Source organism: Lutra lutra, chromosome 14, assembly GCF_902655055.1.
Source record: "Lutra lutra chromosome 14, mLutLut1.2, whole genome shotgun sequence".
Lineage (NCBI taxonomy): Eukaryota > Metazoa > Chordata > Mammalia > Carnivora > Mustelidae > Lutra > Lutra lutra.
In genome coordinates this window covers 83,102,908-83,120,362 of record NC_062291.1, presented here as the reverse complement: position 1 = coordinate 83,120,362, position 17,455 = coordinate 83,102,908, and the positions used below count along the sequence as shown (strand labels likewise).

The 17,455-nt window shown below is 41.4% G+C and overlaps 1 protein-coding gene across 1 annotated transcript in view; it reads left to right on the top strand.

Moving 5' to 3' along the window:
- ADAM12 (ADAM metallopeptidase domain 12) overlaps window positions 1-17,455 on the top strand; it is a 354,460-nt gene that overhangs the window by 97,160 nt on the left and 239,845 nt on the right. Inside the window, exon 3 of the mRNA XM_047702993.1 lies at window positions 3,181-3,254. Coding sequence (XP_047558949.1) covers window positions 3,181-3,254 — 74 coding nt within the window. The remainder of the gene's footprint in view (window positions 1-3,180; window positions 3,255-17,455) is intronic.

The window sequence follows — 17,455 nt, the reverse complement described above, 5'->3', positions numbered from 1 at the left end:
CACTTCTATGCACTATATTAAAATTTAAAGACATAATGTATGTCTAATGTTGCATAGGATGGAAACAGAAATATTTGAAAAGTTCAGCAAACACTCAGAAACCTATAAAATTCTTAGAAACATCAGATAGTGCCCAAATAAGTCAATTACAGTGTGTGGTTTTTACAAGACTGCTAGATGTTTGTGTCATCATTTGCTAGAATGAGTCCGTACAAAACAAGTTCTGTTTAAACCCAGAAAATACAGATAAGCATTTCATTTATATGGAAATTTACCAGTTTAACTCTCAAGCTTAAGTAACTCCTTAAAAAATAATATCACTCATCAATTAAAATTGAGAAGAGCTTTCTTAAATGTGCACTTAAAAAAACCCACTTGGGTTTGCACCTAATTATGTCCCCTGAAGGCGCCGATATTTAAAATAGTCTGTTACTCAGGCAGCAACTGAATGATGCAAATCTTAGGTCTTTATTATTGACTCTGACCAGCTCAATGAAGATGGAAATGTCTGAACTTTCTGGGAAGGTAGGTAGGAATGTTGTCTCTCTACTTTGTCCGACGGGGCTGCTTCTAGCCGCATCTTGCTCTTGAGTCTGAAATGTGTCCAGGGAGACTGATAAACTGATTTTTAAATTTTATTTCAATTAATTTAAATGTAAATTCAAATGTGGCTAACAGCTACCATATTCAACATCGGAAACTATCCAGATGTGCAAAGGGCAGCCGTGAAAATAAAAAAAGCAGAGTTTCGCCGTGTGTGATGCTGTCCCAGTCTCACGGCACAAGGACACGCCTGTTTTTTTTTTTTTTTTTAAAGATTTTATTTATTTGACAGACAGAGATCACAAGTAGACAGAGAGGCAGGCAGAGAGAGAGAGGGAAGCAGGCTCCCTGCTGAGCAGAGAGCCCGATGTGGGACTCGATCCCAGGACCCTGAGATCATGACCTGAGCCGAAGGCAGCGGCTTAACCCACTGAGCCACCCAGGCGCCCCTTCCTGTTTTAACCTTTTTCCAAAACTCATGTGACTTCTGTTGTTAGAGTTTTTGCTTAAATTTCCTTTCATTTGGACTAAGGTTGGATGTTGGAGTTTACACTCCACCTTCTCTCATAGTAACATGTGATTAGTTGATCCATAGTACAGATGAAACGCTATGTTGTAGGAAAAGTCTCTTGAACTCTTAACGCTGGAATATTAGAACACTACATATGAACATCTTATTTTCACAAGGATAAGTCTGAAAGAACTTCCAGAGCAAAGGCAGGAAAACCCACACCAGCTGAGGGGGGCAGCACTGATTTCCTGCAGTGATGACTTGTGAGCAGGGCTGAGCCACTGCACGGCTCTCGGATGCAGCGCTGACTGCAGGGAGCCGGGCGCCCTTGACTTTGCAGTGCCAGCTCCATGTGATGACCCAGCTCTCTTCTACTTTGCTCCTTTTAAGCCCCCAAGGAGCCTTAACTCCTGCCCTGGGCTTTGATGGCCTTTGGCCCTCCTTTAGTTTGCATCATTTGTGAATTAACCCCTTCTTTGCCCTTCACACATCCCCTGGTCCATCAGGTGGCACTGCCAACCTCCTGCCTGAGTGCTGGGGGACTGTCCCGACAGGTCAGAATGAAAATGCAGCGTTGGTTTTTAAAAAATCAATTGGTTTTTTAAAAAAACTGAAATTTTCAGTTCCCCTAGTGAGAACTGCCCCATGGATACATAGAGCCCTCATTTGACACATGCTGGTCTGGATAAGGAGGAAGTGACTGTTCCCGAATCACACAGCAGGAAAGGGGATGGGAGGTTCACAGAATACCTTGGAGTTGCAAGTTGACTTGGGTAAGGACTCTAAATGATTGGGCTCAAAGGTAGGAGTGTGGCGCACATGACCACCCTGGGTTAGTGGGAAGGGAACTTGGGTAAGGTTGTGAGTTGAGGGACATTGTCACATAGGTACATTCTCAGGGCAGGGCAAGAAACTCATTGGGATTTCCAGGGCAGAGCAGAAAGTGTACTTGCCTGCTTCCCACTGACAGATGGGCACACATGAGCTGGATTCCCTGGAGCTCAGAGAAGAAGGAGTATGTCATAGCCTTGTGAGAAGGAGAAGAGATTGGTAGAGACATTTACCCTAGTCATTAATTCCTTCATTCACCAAATATTAATTGGGCTTCTATTACTTGTCTGACACCTTTGTGGACATAATAAGCAAGTGGACCCACAAATCAACATACTGAGTTACCACAAGTAGGAAAGAAGTTCTTCCTTCCACAAGGAGGGAAAGGACAGGAGACTGGAAGAAAGCTTGCCTGGGAAGAGGGGTACGCGATGAGATTGAGGAGCAAGGTAAGGAGGGTTCCCTGATTTATTGACGTCAAAGCTCGTACTGAGTTAGGGGAGTCTGAGGGGAAGCATTCCAGGCAGAAGGAACAGCATGTGCAAAAAATGAGCACTACAGAGGAGTTTGGTGTGTTTGAGTTGCTGGCAAGGTCCATGTGAGTGAGGACCAGAGCCGTGTGGGCACCGCCGGCCACATTAAAGGGTTGGCATCTTATCGCTGGATACTAGTGCAGGCTCCTTATAAGCGCAGTTGCGTTGATGAAGAGGTAGTTTTGATGTTGAACTTCTGCTGCCATTGGAGAACAAATGGGAGGAAAGCAAAGGTATATATGGAGGAACCCAGGTTAGGAGGGCGTTGCGGTATTCCCGATGCGAGGTGACTGTGCTTTGAACTGGAGTGAGGTGGTGGGGTGTATGACGTAATAGGGGCTGTGGTTTTGACAGCAACACTGCAGGACCTCCCATGGATGGAGAGATGCTGGAGAGGGAGCAGGTTTCAAGCAGGACTTCACATTTCTGACGTGAGCAGCTGGGGAAGTGAAGGGGCTATTTATAGAGACAGGAAAACTGAGGGAGGAGGTCATTGTATGAGGTGGGGGTAGTCGAAATGGATCTCAGGGCTATGTGGCCAAAGGAAAGGTGTACAGGCCACATTTGTGCCATCTAGGAGGGTGGTGCTTCCTCCAGACTCTGGTCCTGGTTGACCTGGTCTCCTCTACTTGGGATATCAGAATGGTCCCAAGAAGAAAACTTACTTTTCTCTCCCTCCATCGAATATGTCTTCAGAACATTCAAATGTTGGCAAGTCAATATGAAATGTGTTTCAGCTGATTTCTCTTATTTATCTTTCAGAATCATCCAGAAGTGTTGAATTTTCGAATACAACTGGGAAGCAAAGAACTGATCATACATCTGGAAAGAAACGAGTAAGTCACATTAATTCTTGTATACTGTGCCATGGGAGAGAGAAAGGAGCTGTGGTTTCAAAGTGCTGTGTAATCTACATTGGCATTTAGAGAAACAGAATGAAATGCACAGAGTCATAATCCCAATTTGGGCCTGAGGCTGGAATTAACTTGAAAAAAATGAAGTGGAAAATGAAGAATTTTATCACTCTAAAAAAAAGCTTTGTAAATCAGCAGGTTTTTCCTCATAGTTCTGATGTTTCTCATTTCCAGAGCCTGATTTGTCAAGGATAGAATTCAAGCATCTTCTGTTCAAATAACAGCGTTCCATAATTAGTTGACTTCTGGCAATTCCTGGCTTATATAAGGAGAAATAGCTTCAAATGAATAGAACCTCTTTTTTCCCTGAGAAATACCAAGGGTTTATTTATCTTTCAGAGCTTGTCTCCAGTGGTACAAAGTATTTATTTTATCTTTTTATTTAAAAATTTGACCTTTTTTTGCAAAATTATATGAATTTCCAAAAATGGTATTGTTTTTTTTTTCCTGGAGCAGATGGATATTATTTCATATTTTGTATGACTTCCCAGTAGAAAACTGTCTGCTTCAAGGCATAAGGAACACAAGCCCTTTTCTTGTCATCCTTTATACCCTGGCTAGCCCCCTGGGTTCCTTAGACTGAGAGGATGCAATACTATTCTTTCTTATTAGTACCAGAAAAGATCTGTGTGCTTGTAATAAGTAATCTGTATTTAAGATGTAAATGAAGTTACCACATCCTGCTTGATTTGAAACAGGAGTTTCTATCTTCTAGATAGATAGATAAAACCTCTAGAAATTTCTAACTTCGTAACTACTGGTTCCTATTCCTCACCCATCAGTGACATGCTGACTTTTTCCTGATGTGATCTTGTAGAGAAGAGAGTTTCACTGGAATGAGTTCTGCCCAAGAGAGATGTTACAAAAATCTGACTGTCTCCATGTGGACAAGTCATATCGCATGTGGTATCCGCGCTTTGATTGGAGGGCCCCAAGCAAGTCAGATCAATGAGATCATCATGGCCAGTTCTCACATTCAGTTTCTTACACTGCGGCCAACAACAATTTTTAAAAAAACAGAGAGATCCATATCAATATATACATTTAAAAAATAAATACACTTAACATGAATGTATGTAAAATAGGACAGCAGCCTGCCTCTTCGTATATCTTGTATGTTTACCCCCAACCATTACACGGATTAAAAAGCTTTCTTAAGCAATAAATGATGTGTTTTTAGCTTTCCTCATGCCTTGATAGTCTTAAAGTAGAGGTTTCAGGTGCCCGTTTTGAATGAACAGGGAGCTGAACAGAAACTTCTATGTTGCCTTTGGTATGTCTCTCTCAGCCAAGTAAATATATTCATGTTCTTTTTTTGTTGTTCATGTAAGAATACTGTGGGACATTTTAATTTTTGTGGACTGCTATTTGCATGTGGTTTTGAAATATCTCAACAGACGAAACTGGATATTTCCTGAATGATCAAAAGGGACTAGGGTTTCTGGTGGAGATGCATGGCCTTGATGGCGCTCTAGGATTGCTGCTGGATTCGGGCGTCCGCTCCTTTTGTCAGAGTGTTGGGGGACGTGTTAGACAGCAGGAATGATGCCAATTCCAGACCCACAGATGGTAGTCGGACAGCAGGTAGAAGGATGGAAATCAACTTAACAAAAACCTTAATCTACTTGTTTCTACTCTAAAAGGAATACATGTCCAGTGCAGAAAATTGAAAATTGTAGGGGAAAAAAAATCAAAGATCCAAAAGAAAATACTTCTATTACCAAACAACATCCTGATGAATATTTTAGTCGTGGTCCAAGGTCATGTTTTCCTTACAAGTAAGCTTTGCTTTTTTTGTCTTCCTCGTGGATATTGGGTCTGTGCGTTTGATAACCTGCTTCTTCACTTAGCTTTATACTGGACATGCTTTTCCTTATAGAAATGCAGCTCTTAGCGCCCTTCTGGTTCTCTGAGTCTCTGAAGTGGCTCAGTAGTCTCATTCCTGTTTCTTTTGAAAATGGTTTCCTGTCTACTAAGGCAGATAGTGTAATACACAATGACGAATAGTCATTCGACCGTGGCTCATCTGTGTAAAAGATCATTTTACAAGGTTAAAAGATGCCTTAATTTGCTCACTTCCAATTCTGGGCCTTTCACAATATAATCTCAAAATTAGAAAAGTCAAAAACATAAAGCTATCTCTTCTCAATTCATATCTCTCTTCCCAACCTCACTGTCAACCTTCATGTTAGAAATTGTATGGAGAATGTTTGATATGATCCTATGACGTTCCGTGGCTTTATTTCAATTATACTACTTATACCAGTTGTAGAGATTCTACCCTGCTAAGAGTAACATTTTCATAATTAGAGCGTGCCAATATTACTATTTTAATGTTGCACTTCCCCAAAATACTTGAACATAAAATGTTTTTTGAAAAAAATTACCTGCCTGTTCCATACAGCTTCACTTTGGAGACCATGAATACCAGAACTCTGGAGCTTTACGGGGAGAGTGAAATGCTTGTGTGCTACTAGCTCTTGATGCTGTCAAACACAAAATATAATCCATTGTCCAGGAGAAAGTAGAATTTTTAATTCCTATAGCTTTTGGCCCAATAGATCCAATTAGAGAATTTATTCAAATAAAGGTATTAGAACTCAAATGTTCAAGCAAGATGAATGTGAATATTTAACCAGCACAGTAGAGATCTTGGCTAACCAGAAGGTAATCTGTGGGTGCCCTGCATCATGGCTGCAGGTCCTGTGTTCAGGGATGTTCACCGCAGAGTATTTTACCTAAATCAATAGGAGATTGATTAAATTATGACTTAGCAATATAGAGCCAATAGAGCTCTATTTCACAATTAGAGGAGATGATGGGATCTTCATCACTGTGAAAAGCACTCATGATATAATCAATGTAAGCAGCATGTTAGATAATATTTTATACAACATTGAGTTTTTATTTCAAAATTATATACATATATGTGTATCTCTGACTAGTAAGATTATGGAAGACATTCATTCATGTTTTAGAGCAAGAAAATATTACTGTTGAGATTAGGAAAACTTTTAACACTGAAGCAAAAAAATCTGTAAAAACTTAAAAATCGTTGAAAAGAAGGATATTGGAGTATTTATTAATCATAAAAAGCAAATGTGTTTTAGAAGGACCTCCACCAACTTTCAGAGGGCTAAAAGGCTCTGCACATTGAATACTGGGTCTTTAAATATCCAGAAATCTGTTTTAATTAAAAACCTGCTTGGAGATCATAACCAAAATAAAGGTGGCCTCATTGCCTTAAATCATAGGAGCCATAATCCAAAGCTAATGCTGAAAGAGGGTCACCTAATTAACCCTGCTCAAAAACTCATCACATACACCAATTCTTCTTGAAGCTGGACGGAATTTGTATTAAACAGTTGTTTCAGGGGGCTTTCTTCTATTTGCCTCCGAGCATCCCTAATTTGTGCAAAGATCGGATGCTGTTCACTTAAAATCTGTGTTTGTATAGCCATAATTGAATGTTTAAAGAGACTCAAAGCTTCCCTGGAGAAACATTTTTCACAGTGTTGCTGTCTGCCTACGGAACTGCAGGGACCACTTTATGACTTCCATAACTCTCCTGGGTCCCCGTGGGCTCTCAGGCCATCCCTCAAACAGGTGCTCTGTGCAATTGCATCTTTGATCAAAATGCTTTATTAGACAGGCTGGCCAGCTTAGACATCCGTTTTTCCAGTTTAGGATAATTAGAAGTGATGGCAGTAGATCACACCCCCCACATCTCTCAAACCCACCGACCTTTCTGTTTTCCAGCCTTGGCCCATCACTGACAGAAGGCAGGGGTTGGGGGAGGTCTATGGCCCGCTGAATTTATATTTGCTGGGTCTCTGCATTGGAAGAACTCAGGCATTGGCTTTTATTCTGTCTGGGATAATTCCAGACATCTCTGAAGGGACAAATCTAATTAATATTCACTCAATTGGTAGCAGAAAGGACATTTTAAATTGGTCAGACGTGGGCGTCAATATCTGGGAAGGTGTTTATTTGATGACATCTCTTGGAGTATGGTGATGCAGGAGGGAGGATGTAGCTGATGCAGAGATCGTGTTGGCTAGGTTAGGGCTCGGCCGAGTAACCACCCAGAGGATATGAGTCTCTTGTTTGTGTTGACCCAGACTGTGCTGGACAACTGGACTGAGATGCAATCATCGGCCCTAGGGCTATGTACAAGGCCTCGTTATGGCCCACAATTTCCAGAGCCTTCTCTATAAAGACATAAAAGGTGCACTGATCACACTTCTTGGCAGTGCAGCGCTGGAGGGGGTAACTTGTCTGCATCGCAGGATCTGGATTAGAGAGATTTCAGCAGTCTGGATCAATGGGCCAAGACTAACAAGATGAGATTTAATGGGGATAAATGTAAAGCCCTATGCTTGGGTTAACAGAAAATAAATGTTAGCTCAGAAAGAAATTTCCTTGTAGTTCTCATGAATGGGACCCACAAACTCAACATGAGCCCCTGAGGTGGTGCAGCTGCTAAGGTGACTGTCACCAGTGTGTGTGCATGCGTGCCCATGGCCCTAAACTGAAGTGGCTGGCATCAGGCTGTGCAGTGACCCTGTCAGGCCATATCCAGAATATTCCCCCTTGCTGCTGCACACACAGTCCTGGAGAGCTGCTTGCCATGGTTCTCATTCCCACCATTGGACTTCCCTTCCCTCTCCCACCAACAAGAGATGCCCCTAAGGCCAGGGCCAGGGTCTCAACTTGCCCTCCACCCACTTCCCAGGGTCTGGCTGGTGGTAGGCCCTCAATGAACCCTCACCATATGAGTGAGTGGTGGAATGAGGACAGCCTGGACTCAACCAGAAGTGAGTCACCAGGAGGTTGAAGGTGTGTCTTGGGTGGTGTGAGACACTGATTGTTCAAGGAGAAAGCTTAACTCCAAACACAGGTTTGGAGTTAAGAAATGGGGCTTCAAAACCCAGCTTTGCTTCCAACCATAAGCTGTTTACATTCTGTTTTCTCGTCTGCGAGAAAGAATAGAAGTCTGTGTATAGTGAGTGCCGAAAAATTCGGGCTTGTGTTGTTTTTGATAATTGGGTTTGAATGACTCAGTGCCCTATTCCTGTGGACCCACTGATATGTGTTATTTCACCAAAGTATACCCTTGGGTTCACCAAAACTATGTCCTATTTCAAACTTCCTAAATTAGTGAAGATCAGATTATGTCTAATCTTTGCCCATGAGTCTTGAAGATGGCCAAAGAGTAGAATTCTGAGAAGAGCTGGAAAGGATTAGCTAATCCTCTGGGTTCCTGTTGCCATAACAGTCTTAGTTTCACAATGTTAACATCTTTAGGGATTAAAAATTTTTAAGTTTTTGTGTATAGAGTGCTATTTTTTTTTTCATTTCTACTCTTGCAGAGGAAGTCCAGCCTGCCTATTAGAACCTCGAGCTTTAATCTCTCAAGTGGTTCTAATTATTGACTGAACTAGCAAGGACAAAACCACATCTCGGAAATTCTACTCTATTTCATGGTTTTGTCTCTCTACTTCTCTTATATCATCCACAAATCTTTATTACTTCAAATGATTAGTAATAAGTTAATCAGTAGTAATTCTTTAACCTTTATTCACTTAGTCATTTGTTCACGGATATTTATTGACTACCAGATACTTGTGGTTGGCGCTGGAGACAGAGAAAACAAGGTCAAGTCCTTGTCTTCTTGGAGGTCAGTCAAGGACCTCAATGCCAAACAGGCCATCACAAAGCTATAATGTAAGAGCTGAGGAAGACTAGTATGAGACCCAGTCTGGCCTAGGGATGGAAGTTGTGTGACAAAGCATTTGAGCGACACACGAATCAGAGCAAGCCAGGTAAAGGAGGGCAGAAGGTAGACGGTTCCTCGAGAAGGAGGAGCATGCGTAAAAGTCCTGGGAGAGGTGGAAGGAGCTCTGAGGTGTTTCAAACACTAAGAACGTTGGTGTGCTAGTGTGCAGGAGGGGGATAGTAAAAGAAGTGGAAGCCAGCCCATGCAGGACCTCGTGCTCCATAAGGACCTAAGTATTTTCTCATTAAGACAATGGTACCCCATGGGAGCAGGACCTGTAAGCAGGGCAATCACAGGATAAAATTCAGTTTTTAAAATAGCATTCTGGCTACATATGAAGACAAGATTGGGACAGCAAAACGTGGGTGGGATAAGAGGCTCTTTATCACTGGTCCATAGGGCAGTACTAGTAATGGCTCCAAGCAATGGAGAATCCACAGAAAGGAACAGATGAGAGATGTTCAGGGGGAAGAATGGGTAGAAATTGATGAGCGGTTGGAATGTGTGGGATAATGGAAAGGATAATTCTTATCCGTGAAAGGCTAGAAAATTGATGATCTTTGATTAAAATAGAGAATCCTAACAAAGGACCTAGAACTTGCTCTTTGAGCAATGGTTGGTGACACCAAGAGACAGATCATAGTGGGCATAGTCCTCAGAGCCTTGCCAGAGGGTCAACTTTTGAACCTAATAGAATCGACTCAGGAGGTGACCTGTAGAAGGTTATTGTGTGGAAAGAGGCATGACATTTCTTTGGGATCTGTGGATGTTTGTGGCCTAAGTATAGCAGTAGCTGGGGCTATGAGCTGAAGAGCAGAAGCCTGTGGTGGGATTGGACATCTTGAGGTCCTGGCCATGGCCCTGAGAATATCTAGACAGCTGTCACAACCCAAGGCAATGCCAGTGTTTCATGTGGTATCTGGGTGGGAACACGGTGGGATGAGACTTTAGCCTCCAGGCTTGCTCTAGGCCTTATTCCATGCCCTTCCTGTAGTCTGTCTCCATGTGGTGAGCGCTCCATGTGCCAGGAGTGCAAACAGAAACTCCTGTACTCCTTCAAGTTTGGTGCAGTATTTCAGGACCACTGGCACCAGGATCACCTGAAGAGCTTATCCAAAGGCAGATACCTAGCCCCATGTCTCTCTGTTGAACCAGAATCCCCAGTTATAGGGCCTGAGGATTGTATTTTTGACACATTCCACAAGGAGTTATATCCATTAAGTGGCCCCATGAAGCTGTTTACATCGATTTAAATAAAATTAAAACTTTAGTTACTTCATTACACTAGCCACAGTTTACATGCTTATTGCCACGTATGGCTGTATAAACACTTCCATTATGGCAGAAAGTGCTGAATGGTGCTGGGACTGGCAGGGAAATGCCAACCCACCAGATCCTTCTAGTTTAGGGTTTCTGCCTTAGCTGATGAATTCCCTGTGGGAATGGCCTTTCCTGTAGGAAGTAACCACACCTTTTCAGGTTGTCTGATTTCTGCACCATGGTCAGCTCTGACCCCTTCTTTAGGGCATTGGGTTGTATCAGTGGGGTCACCTCTGCACTTTGATCAAGTAGGGAAGGACAGTTGAAAATTTTCTGAATGTGACTATAGAATGTGACTGTTGATGGACTTCAGCCCTCTTCTAACTAGACCAAATCCCTTCTGAATTCAGTTATAGTCTCTTAACATTTAAGTTCTTTCTAATTGGGCTTAAATTTTGTTTGCTGAAGAGAACTGCATTCCCTTGAGCTTTCTCCTCATTTCAGTCTTTGAAGTTTATACAGGCATTGGAAAAGGTCAGAATGCCATTTTTAGAGTTTTTGTTCCCCAACCTGACTTAACTTTAAAGTGCCTTAACTGGTTAAGATCAGCCTTTCCATAACGGTGCCTCTCTGCATTCCAGTTGGAGAGTATGGTGTCCTTGAATTGACTGCTTTAAAGTTTAAAGGGTTTGAAAGGATCTTTGATATGGAAGTGGATTTCCAAGTCCAATTACATCACTTCCCGTCCTTCATTTGGGTTTATGGTTTTCTGATGAAAATCCTGCACATCCTCAGTGCTCCTCCCCAGAACACTGCATCATAAATGGATAAGAATGGTTGTCCTGGTTATGTGTGGGTGGTCTCTGGTGCCTGGGGGGCAAGTCAATGTTGTCATTGTGGTTGTCATCTGACCACCCCTTCCTTGTGGTGTGGCTGGCATGGTGACATACAGAGGCTGGTGTTATGTATGACAAGTCCCTTCCTTTTTCCAGTTGTCTCATCCTCAACAGAAAGGCCATAGTGTTTCTGTTTGTGGGACACCATGACTCTTCCTTGATCTGGTAAGATGTAAGACTAATTCTCCAGAAAGCTTGGAACACTTTTTGGCGGTTAGATTACTTGCATCTGGGTATAAACACAGCCCCCACATTACATTTGGTTACTACAGTTAAGTCTTTTTTAATGGTCCCTCCTTTTAAATTCTTGCCTTCTAAACCTTGCAGTCCCTGTGGATGAAACCGGGTCGCTGCTCGGTAGAATTCCGATGGATCGCTTCCCCACCATGTCATCTAGCCCATCCCTCCGGCCCCTGTGTTTTCTATTAACCAGTAGTTAGAGCTACAGCCTTGAGCAGATTCAGGTTCTGGTTTCTTGGTAGGACTACATCGCAGGTGATGCTGTGTCCTCTTGTATCACACTGGGAGTTTTGTGATGTTGGACTGAACACTGGGTTTCAGAATCATCCTGAGGCTTCTGTCAGAAAACCCCATGACCTGCCAGGGTCAGTGGCCATAACAATGAACGTGTAGATCAGTTGTTTCTTTGGGTCTTGCAAAGTGGTGATGTTCTAATTCTATTGTCCCTTCTTCATTGGTTAGATGGAATGCTTCTGCAGAGAAGAACTTTCTCTCATCAGCTGTTGGTTACCCTGAAGTTTGAGAAAAAGACAGGAACACCTGTAATCATTGCTCTGCCTTTGCTCATTGGTTGCTACTGTGTTTCTCAAATTCAGCACCGCACACGTGGGACTTCACTCCACGGTCCCCTGTTGAGCACGCACATTATGACAGACTCTACGGGGATGCAGAGGTGTGTCAGAGCCTGTCTCTGAGGTGCTGCTAGAATGCAGGGTATAAGGCTGACTCTGAAATCTCTCTATAGAGACCCTAATTTTCTTGTTCTTTTAAAAACAAACATGTCTCTTCATGGAAGCAGATAATCAGGGGTCAGAATAGGAGGGCAGAAACGGGCCCCAGCCTTGCTGGCATGAAAACCAGAGCTCTGAATTGGAATCCAGACATCACCTGTCCCTCAAGGACTATCTTCATGTCAATGACAATGGCAAGTTAAGGCAAGTATTCCCTGGTAAGCAGACTTAGTCAGACTAAAAGAACGTGGCAACAAATTCTTCAAAGACCCACAGCCCAAAAGGACATCAAGGCCAGCCACACTCATGCAAGTGCACCTGACAAAAATAGAAGAAGGGCATTTATCTAAAAATGTTATGAAATAGTCACTTCTTTTAGTGCTGGTGGATTTCACTGTGGGTTGAAGTGGGCTTAGCCTAAGCGGAGAACAGAATTTCTTTATTTTTTAAGATTTTCTTCCTTATGAAAAACAGGTGGGCAGATAGACGATGCCGTGAGAACAAGCCCCACAGCAGGAGGGTTATTATAGAGACGATGTACTTTTGCAGAGTTATTTTCACCGCACTTCTAAGGCTACATCTTCGATCTTAACTGGCCCAGAGGGTTTTGTTGATTGGTTTCCTGGTTTTCTTTAAAAATCTGACAGACTCCAGGGGAGAGTTCCTCTGCGCTGTTAGTGACCAAGCAACACCCAGTGACAAATCTCAGTGCCACAACAGCTCCCTTAGGAGTTGTGGGTATGGCTGTATAGTGCTTCTTACAAAGCAATGAATTATTAACATTGTTAGTAAAGTCCTGGTGGTATTATGTATTCATACTGATAAAATACATATACTAGGAGGTTGGTTAAGTAGAAATACATATATATATATATATATATAAAATTTCACATATATTTGAAAAAATGACACTAAAAACTTACTGAAAGTACTATCCCTACAATTTAATAAATATATTTAAAATACACTTAAATTTTGGGTCAAATTTATTATTGTACCAAATACCGTCATGCTTATGACTTGATTACATCACTTCTTATGCTCCATAAATACTTCTTCACTCAAAAGTTTATATTTTCGCATTGGACCATCACTTACCTGCATTGGCATTACACAAATCTCTTTTTTGTTTACAAAGTTATTTATTCAGAATTGATGCTTTTTCCGAAGTAACTTTTTAGTGTAGAACCTACATGTAATATTGATACAGGTGGCCATATATTATAAATTCGTTAAGTAATTGGTTTGTTCTCTATCATATCCCAGAAATGATTCAAGTTTGTGAAAAAAGACACACAAATTAATGGTTTTCCTCCAGACCTGTAGAATGTCCCCACCACAAACCAACTAAAGCTTCTATATTTTATTCTGTTTTCAGAGCAGCAATGCTAATCCATATTGATACAAGTCATGAGATGACCACTTAGGGAAGTATGATGTATGCTTGTCATTGCTCTCTTTTCCCCCAAGAGGAAAGAGGTTTAGTTTAGGGGTGAAGCATTGAATCCAGATGGAAACATGAAATTTCTGGTATTTGTAACCTTGTGACTTTCAGCAAATTAATTAACCTCTCTAGTCCTGATTTTCTCAATTGTAATCTAAAAATGAATGAAGGGGATAAAGACATACAGACTTCCAGTTATAAACTAAAGAAGTCACAGGGATAAAAAATACAGTGTAGGGAATATAGTTGATAATACTGTATTATTTTTATTGTGGCAAACATTTCACAATGTATATGCTTGTTCAGTCACTTTGCTGTACACTTGAAATTAATATATAGTAATTGCACTTCAATTAATACATTTAAAAACGAGATAGTTCCCAAATTAAAAAAAAAAAAGAAAAGAAAACAATGGCTTATCAAGTTGGGAACTGGGTTGGGTGGTTGTCAAGGGGCACATTTCCCCTCTAAGATGTATGGCCTCTGTAATTTCCTGAATTAGAATACATTCTTACTTGTCCCAGAGGAATTCTTGAACTGGCCATATTGGGAGGAATTGTATTTACAATACTACATGAGGAATCACGTGTCACATACTGTATTTAAGCATCGAAACCAATCAGGCAATTCCTGTGAGAACCAAGGTTTCCATTTGGCTGTATTTTAGTGAATGAGGAAGCCCTGAGTGAGTAACTCCTTTCATGTGGCTCTGAGCTCTGCTCTCTGGAGACCCAAGAATTCTGTTCTGTTGGGAAATTTAAATATGTGAGATTATGTAAGGGAGATGTGTGTGCTCGGGAAGCTCATAGCCAACACAATAAAGAAAACATGGGATACCACTCGTGGGAGAGTCACGACAAGAAGCATCAGGTCTTGGCCTGAGGCATAGGTGGCATTTGTTAGAAGTTGGAGAGCCTTGATGAATCCCAATAGTTAATTTTTTCCTTTGCACCCCAAATTTCATAGCAGCCATGTCCACAATAGCCAAATTATGGAAAGAATGCAGATATCTATCAACAGATAAATGGATAAAGAAGATATGGTATATATACACACAATGGAATATTACTCAGCCATCAGAAAGAATGAAATCATGCCATTTGCAATGACATGGTTGGAACTAGAGGGTATTATGCTAAGGGAAATAAGTCAGTCAGAGAAAACCAAATGCCATATGATCTCACTCATATGTGGCCTTTAAGAAACAAAACAGAGGAACATAGGGGAAGGGAGAGAAAAACAAAATATGAAAACAGAGGGAGACAAACCATAAGAGATTAAGTTTGGGAAAGAAGCTAAGGCTTGCTGGGGGGGAGGGGAGCCAGGGAATGAGGTAAATAGATGATGGGCATTAAGGAGGGCACATGATGAATTGAGTGCTGGTGTTACATGCAACTGATGAATCACTGAATTCTACCCTGGTAACTTATAATATAGTATATATTAACTAAACTGAATTTAAATAAAGAATTTAAAAAAAGGGGCGCCTGGGTGGCTCGATGAGTTAAGCGTCTGCCTTCGGTTCAGGTCATGATCTCAGGGTCCTGGGATCAAGTCCCACATTGGACTCTCTGCTCAGCAGGTAGCCTGCTTCCCCCCTCCCCCTGCCTGCCTCTTTACCTACTTACGAGCTCTCTCTCTCTGTTAAATAAATAAATAAAATCTTAAAAAAAAAAGAATTAAAAAGTTGGAGACCCTTCATAACACAATGATATATGTGATCATTGCCTTAATCCCCTTCAAGTCTTTGAAAATAATTTTTAAAACAAACATGGTTATGGAAGAAAGGAACAAGGTGTCTCCAGGATGCTAGTTATGTTCTATCTCTTAAACCAGTGATGGGTGCATGAGTGTTCATTTTTTCACATTCTTATGTACACTATAGGTCATAAAAATAAAACATCATCTTTTTCATGGCAAAACCTAACACAGTTTTTTTGTCCACAAAGAGCAATTGCTCCAATCCTTTTGAACCCAGTTGCGTGTTTCCTTCTTTCCCTCTGACCACCTTGGATAGAAGTCCTGATTGATTTGCAGAGGACACTGTCATTGGAATGAGTTTAAGGAGAGTGAGCCCCTCTGGTTGCCAGTGAAAGGAGCTGGATAAATATTTCAATGAATCAACACCATTTTCTTTTATGATCATTGGCATGGTATTCCTATAAGTGGAAATAACACAACTATTATATAAAGAATGGGATTTCTCAGAATATATTTGTCATTAAATTTCTATATTGACATGAACACACAGAAACATACTTATATTTCCTAATGTATTATATAGTTAGAGTATTACATAAATATCAGTCATTATAGTACTCAATCGTTCACTTTTGTTGAGTGGAACTAGTAACCTAGATGCTATTTTAGAAAAACCTGTTAGTTCAGGTCAGATTTTCAATGACTTAGTAAAAAAAGTCGACAGCGGTGTAGACTTGATTTATGCCCTGAAAATCATCTACAGGTTTTGATTTAAACACAGAAATCAGGGCTCCTTAGAAGGTAAGATTTGAATATCGGTTCTTTCAAAATTTCCAAAGTGGAGCATTAAAAACACCCGATTAATAAAAAGGATCGCCAACCCTCTTTGTTAATTGATGATCCTTTTTATTCACAAAGAGCTTTTAATCTGAGTTATGTTTTGTCATTTTTAGTTTTTGTGTTTTGATATTAAGGTGCTTGATTTCCGTGTCATGGATCTGCTCTTTCGTTCATGTTCGCTCGTCTGCATCCACGCGACTGGCTGCGTTTCAGACACTGTGCGAGTGGTAGCACATGGAGAGAAGTCCTATGGGGTCCCCGTTCTTCGCAGGGCTTAAGCCAGCCCCATTTTCCAGAATAGCAAAGGACAGGCTTGTCTGAACTGATTTAAAACAAATACTCACAAAGGGGTATTGATAAGATTTCTGATTAATGTATAGGGAAAATTAGGTTAATGATATACTTTTCTTCCTCTTTCCATCTTTGACCTACCTTCTTCTCCAAATAATTATTTTTTGCCTTCTTCTAAGTACAATCTAATTGCTTTAAACTCACAAATACATTTGTGTATATCTGTATATATGCACATGTGTATATATCTCTGTAAATGAAACACACATGACATGCTACACAATTATCTGTTTCCCAGCGCGGTCTGTGGATGGTCTGCTTCTGCCTTTGGGGTGGACTGACTGAGGCAAACACCGGCCCCGCCACAGCTCTGCCATAGGGACTCAGTCCGTCTTAAGACTGATGGTCCCTGTTGTTGAATGACAGTTCTTCCTATGGGGACTGTGGCTGTCATTACTAACCCTCTTCAGCTTTCCATGTCACCGCCCCGGACCCCCCATCCCCCTGCCTGACAGGTTATCCAAACAATTAACCAGTCTTTGAGACAGGGTAGGATTGTATCAATCTCTACATGTTTCTGAATGGGTGATCCACTGGCCTTTAAAGATTTTTTTTTGCTTCCAATTTTTATTTTTACCCTTTTTCCCCAGTAGTCCAATTTTTCTAAATGAGAAGCAGATGAAAAGCGGGCCTGTTAGTTCTTCCAATCTCCTGTCTTCAGATGAAGTGTTCTTGGTTCCCATATAGAATTTTTAAGTGTTTGGGGCTCTCCCAGCAGCTCTCCCTTTGGACTCTGCTGTAAACACTGACTGTGTTTGATTTATGAGAATCCCAGACAGGAGCAGAGATCAGCTTTTCAAATGCAGATTCGCATCCAGGTTTGCCTGTAAGGCCAGAGGACAGCGCTGGCTGCTGGCCATCGGTCCCGCCTTCCCAAGACA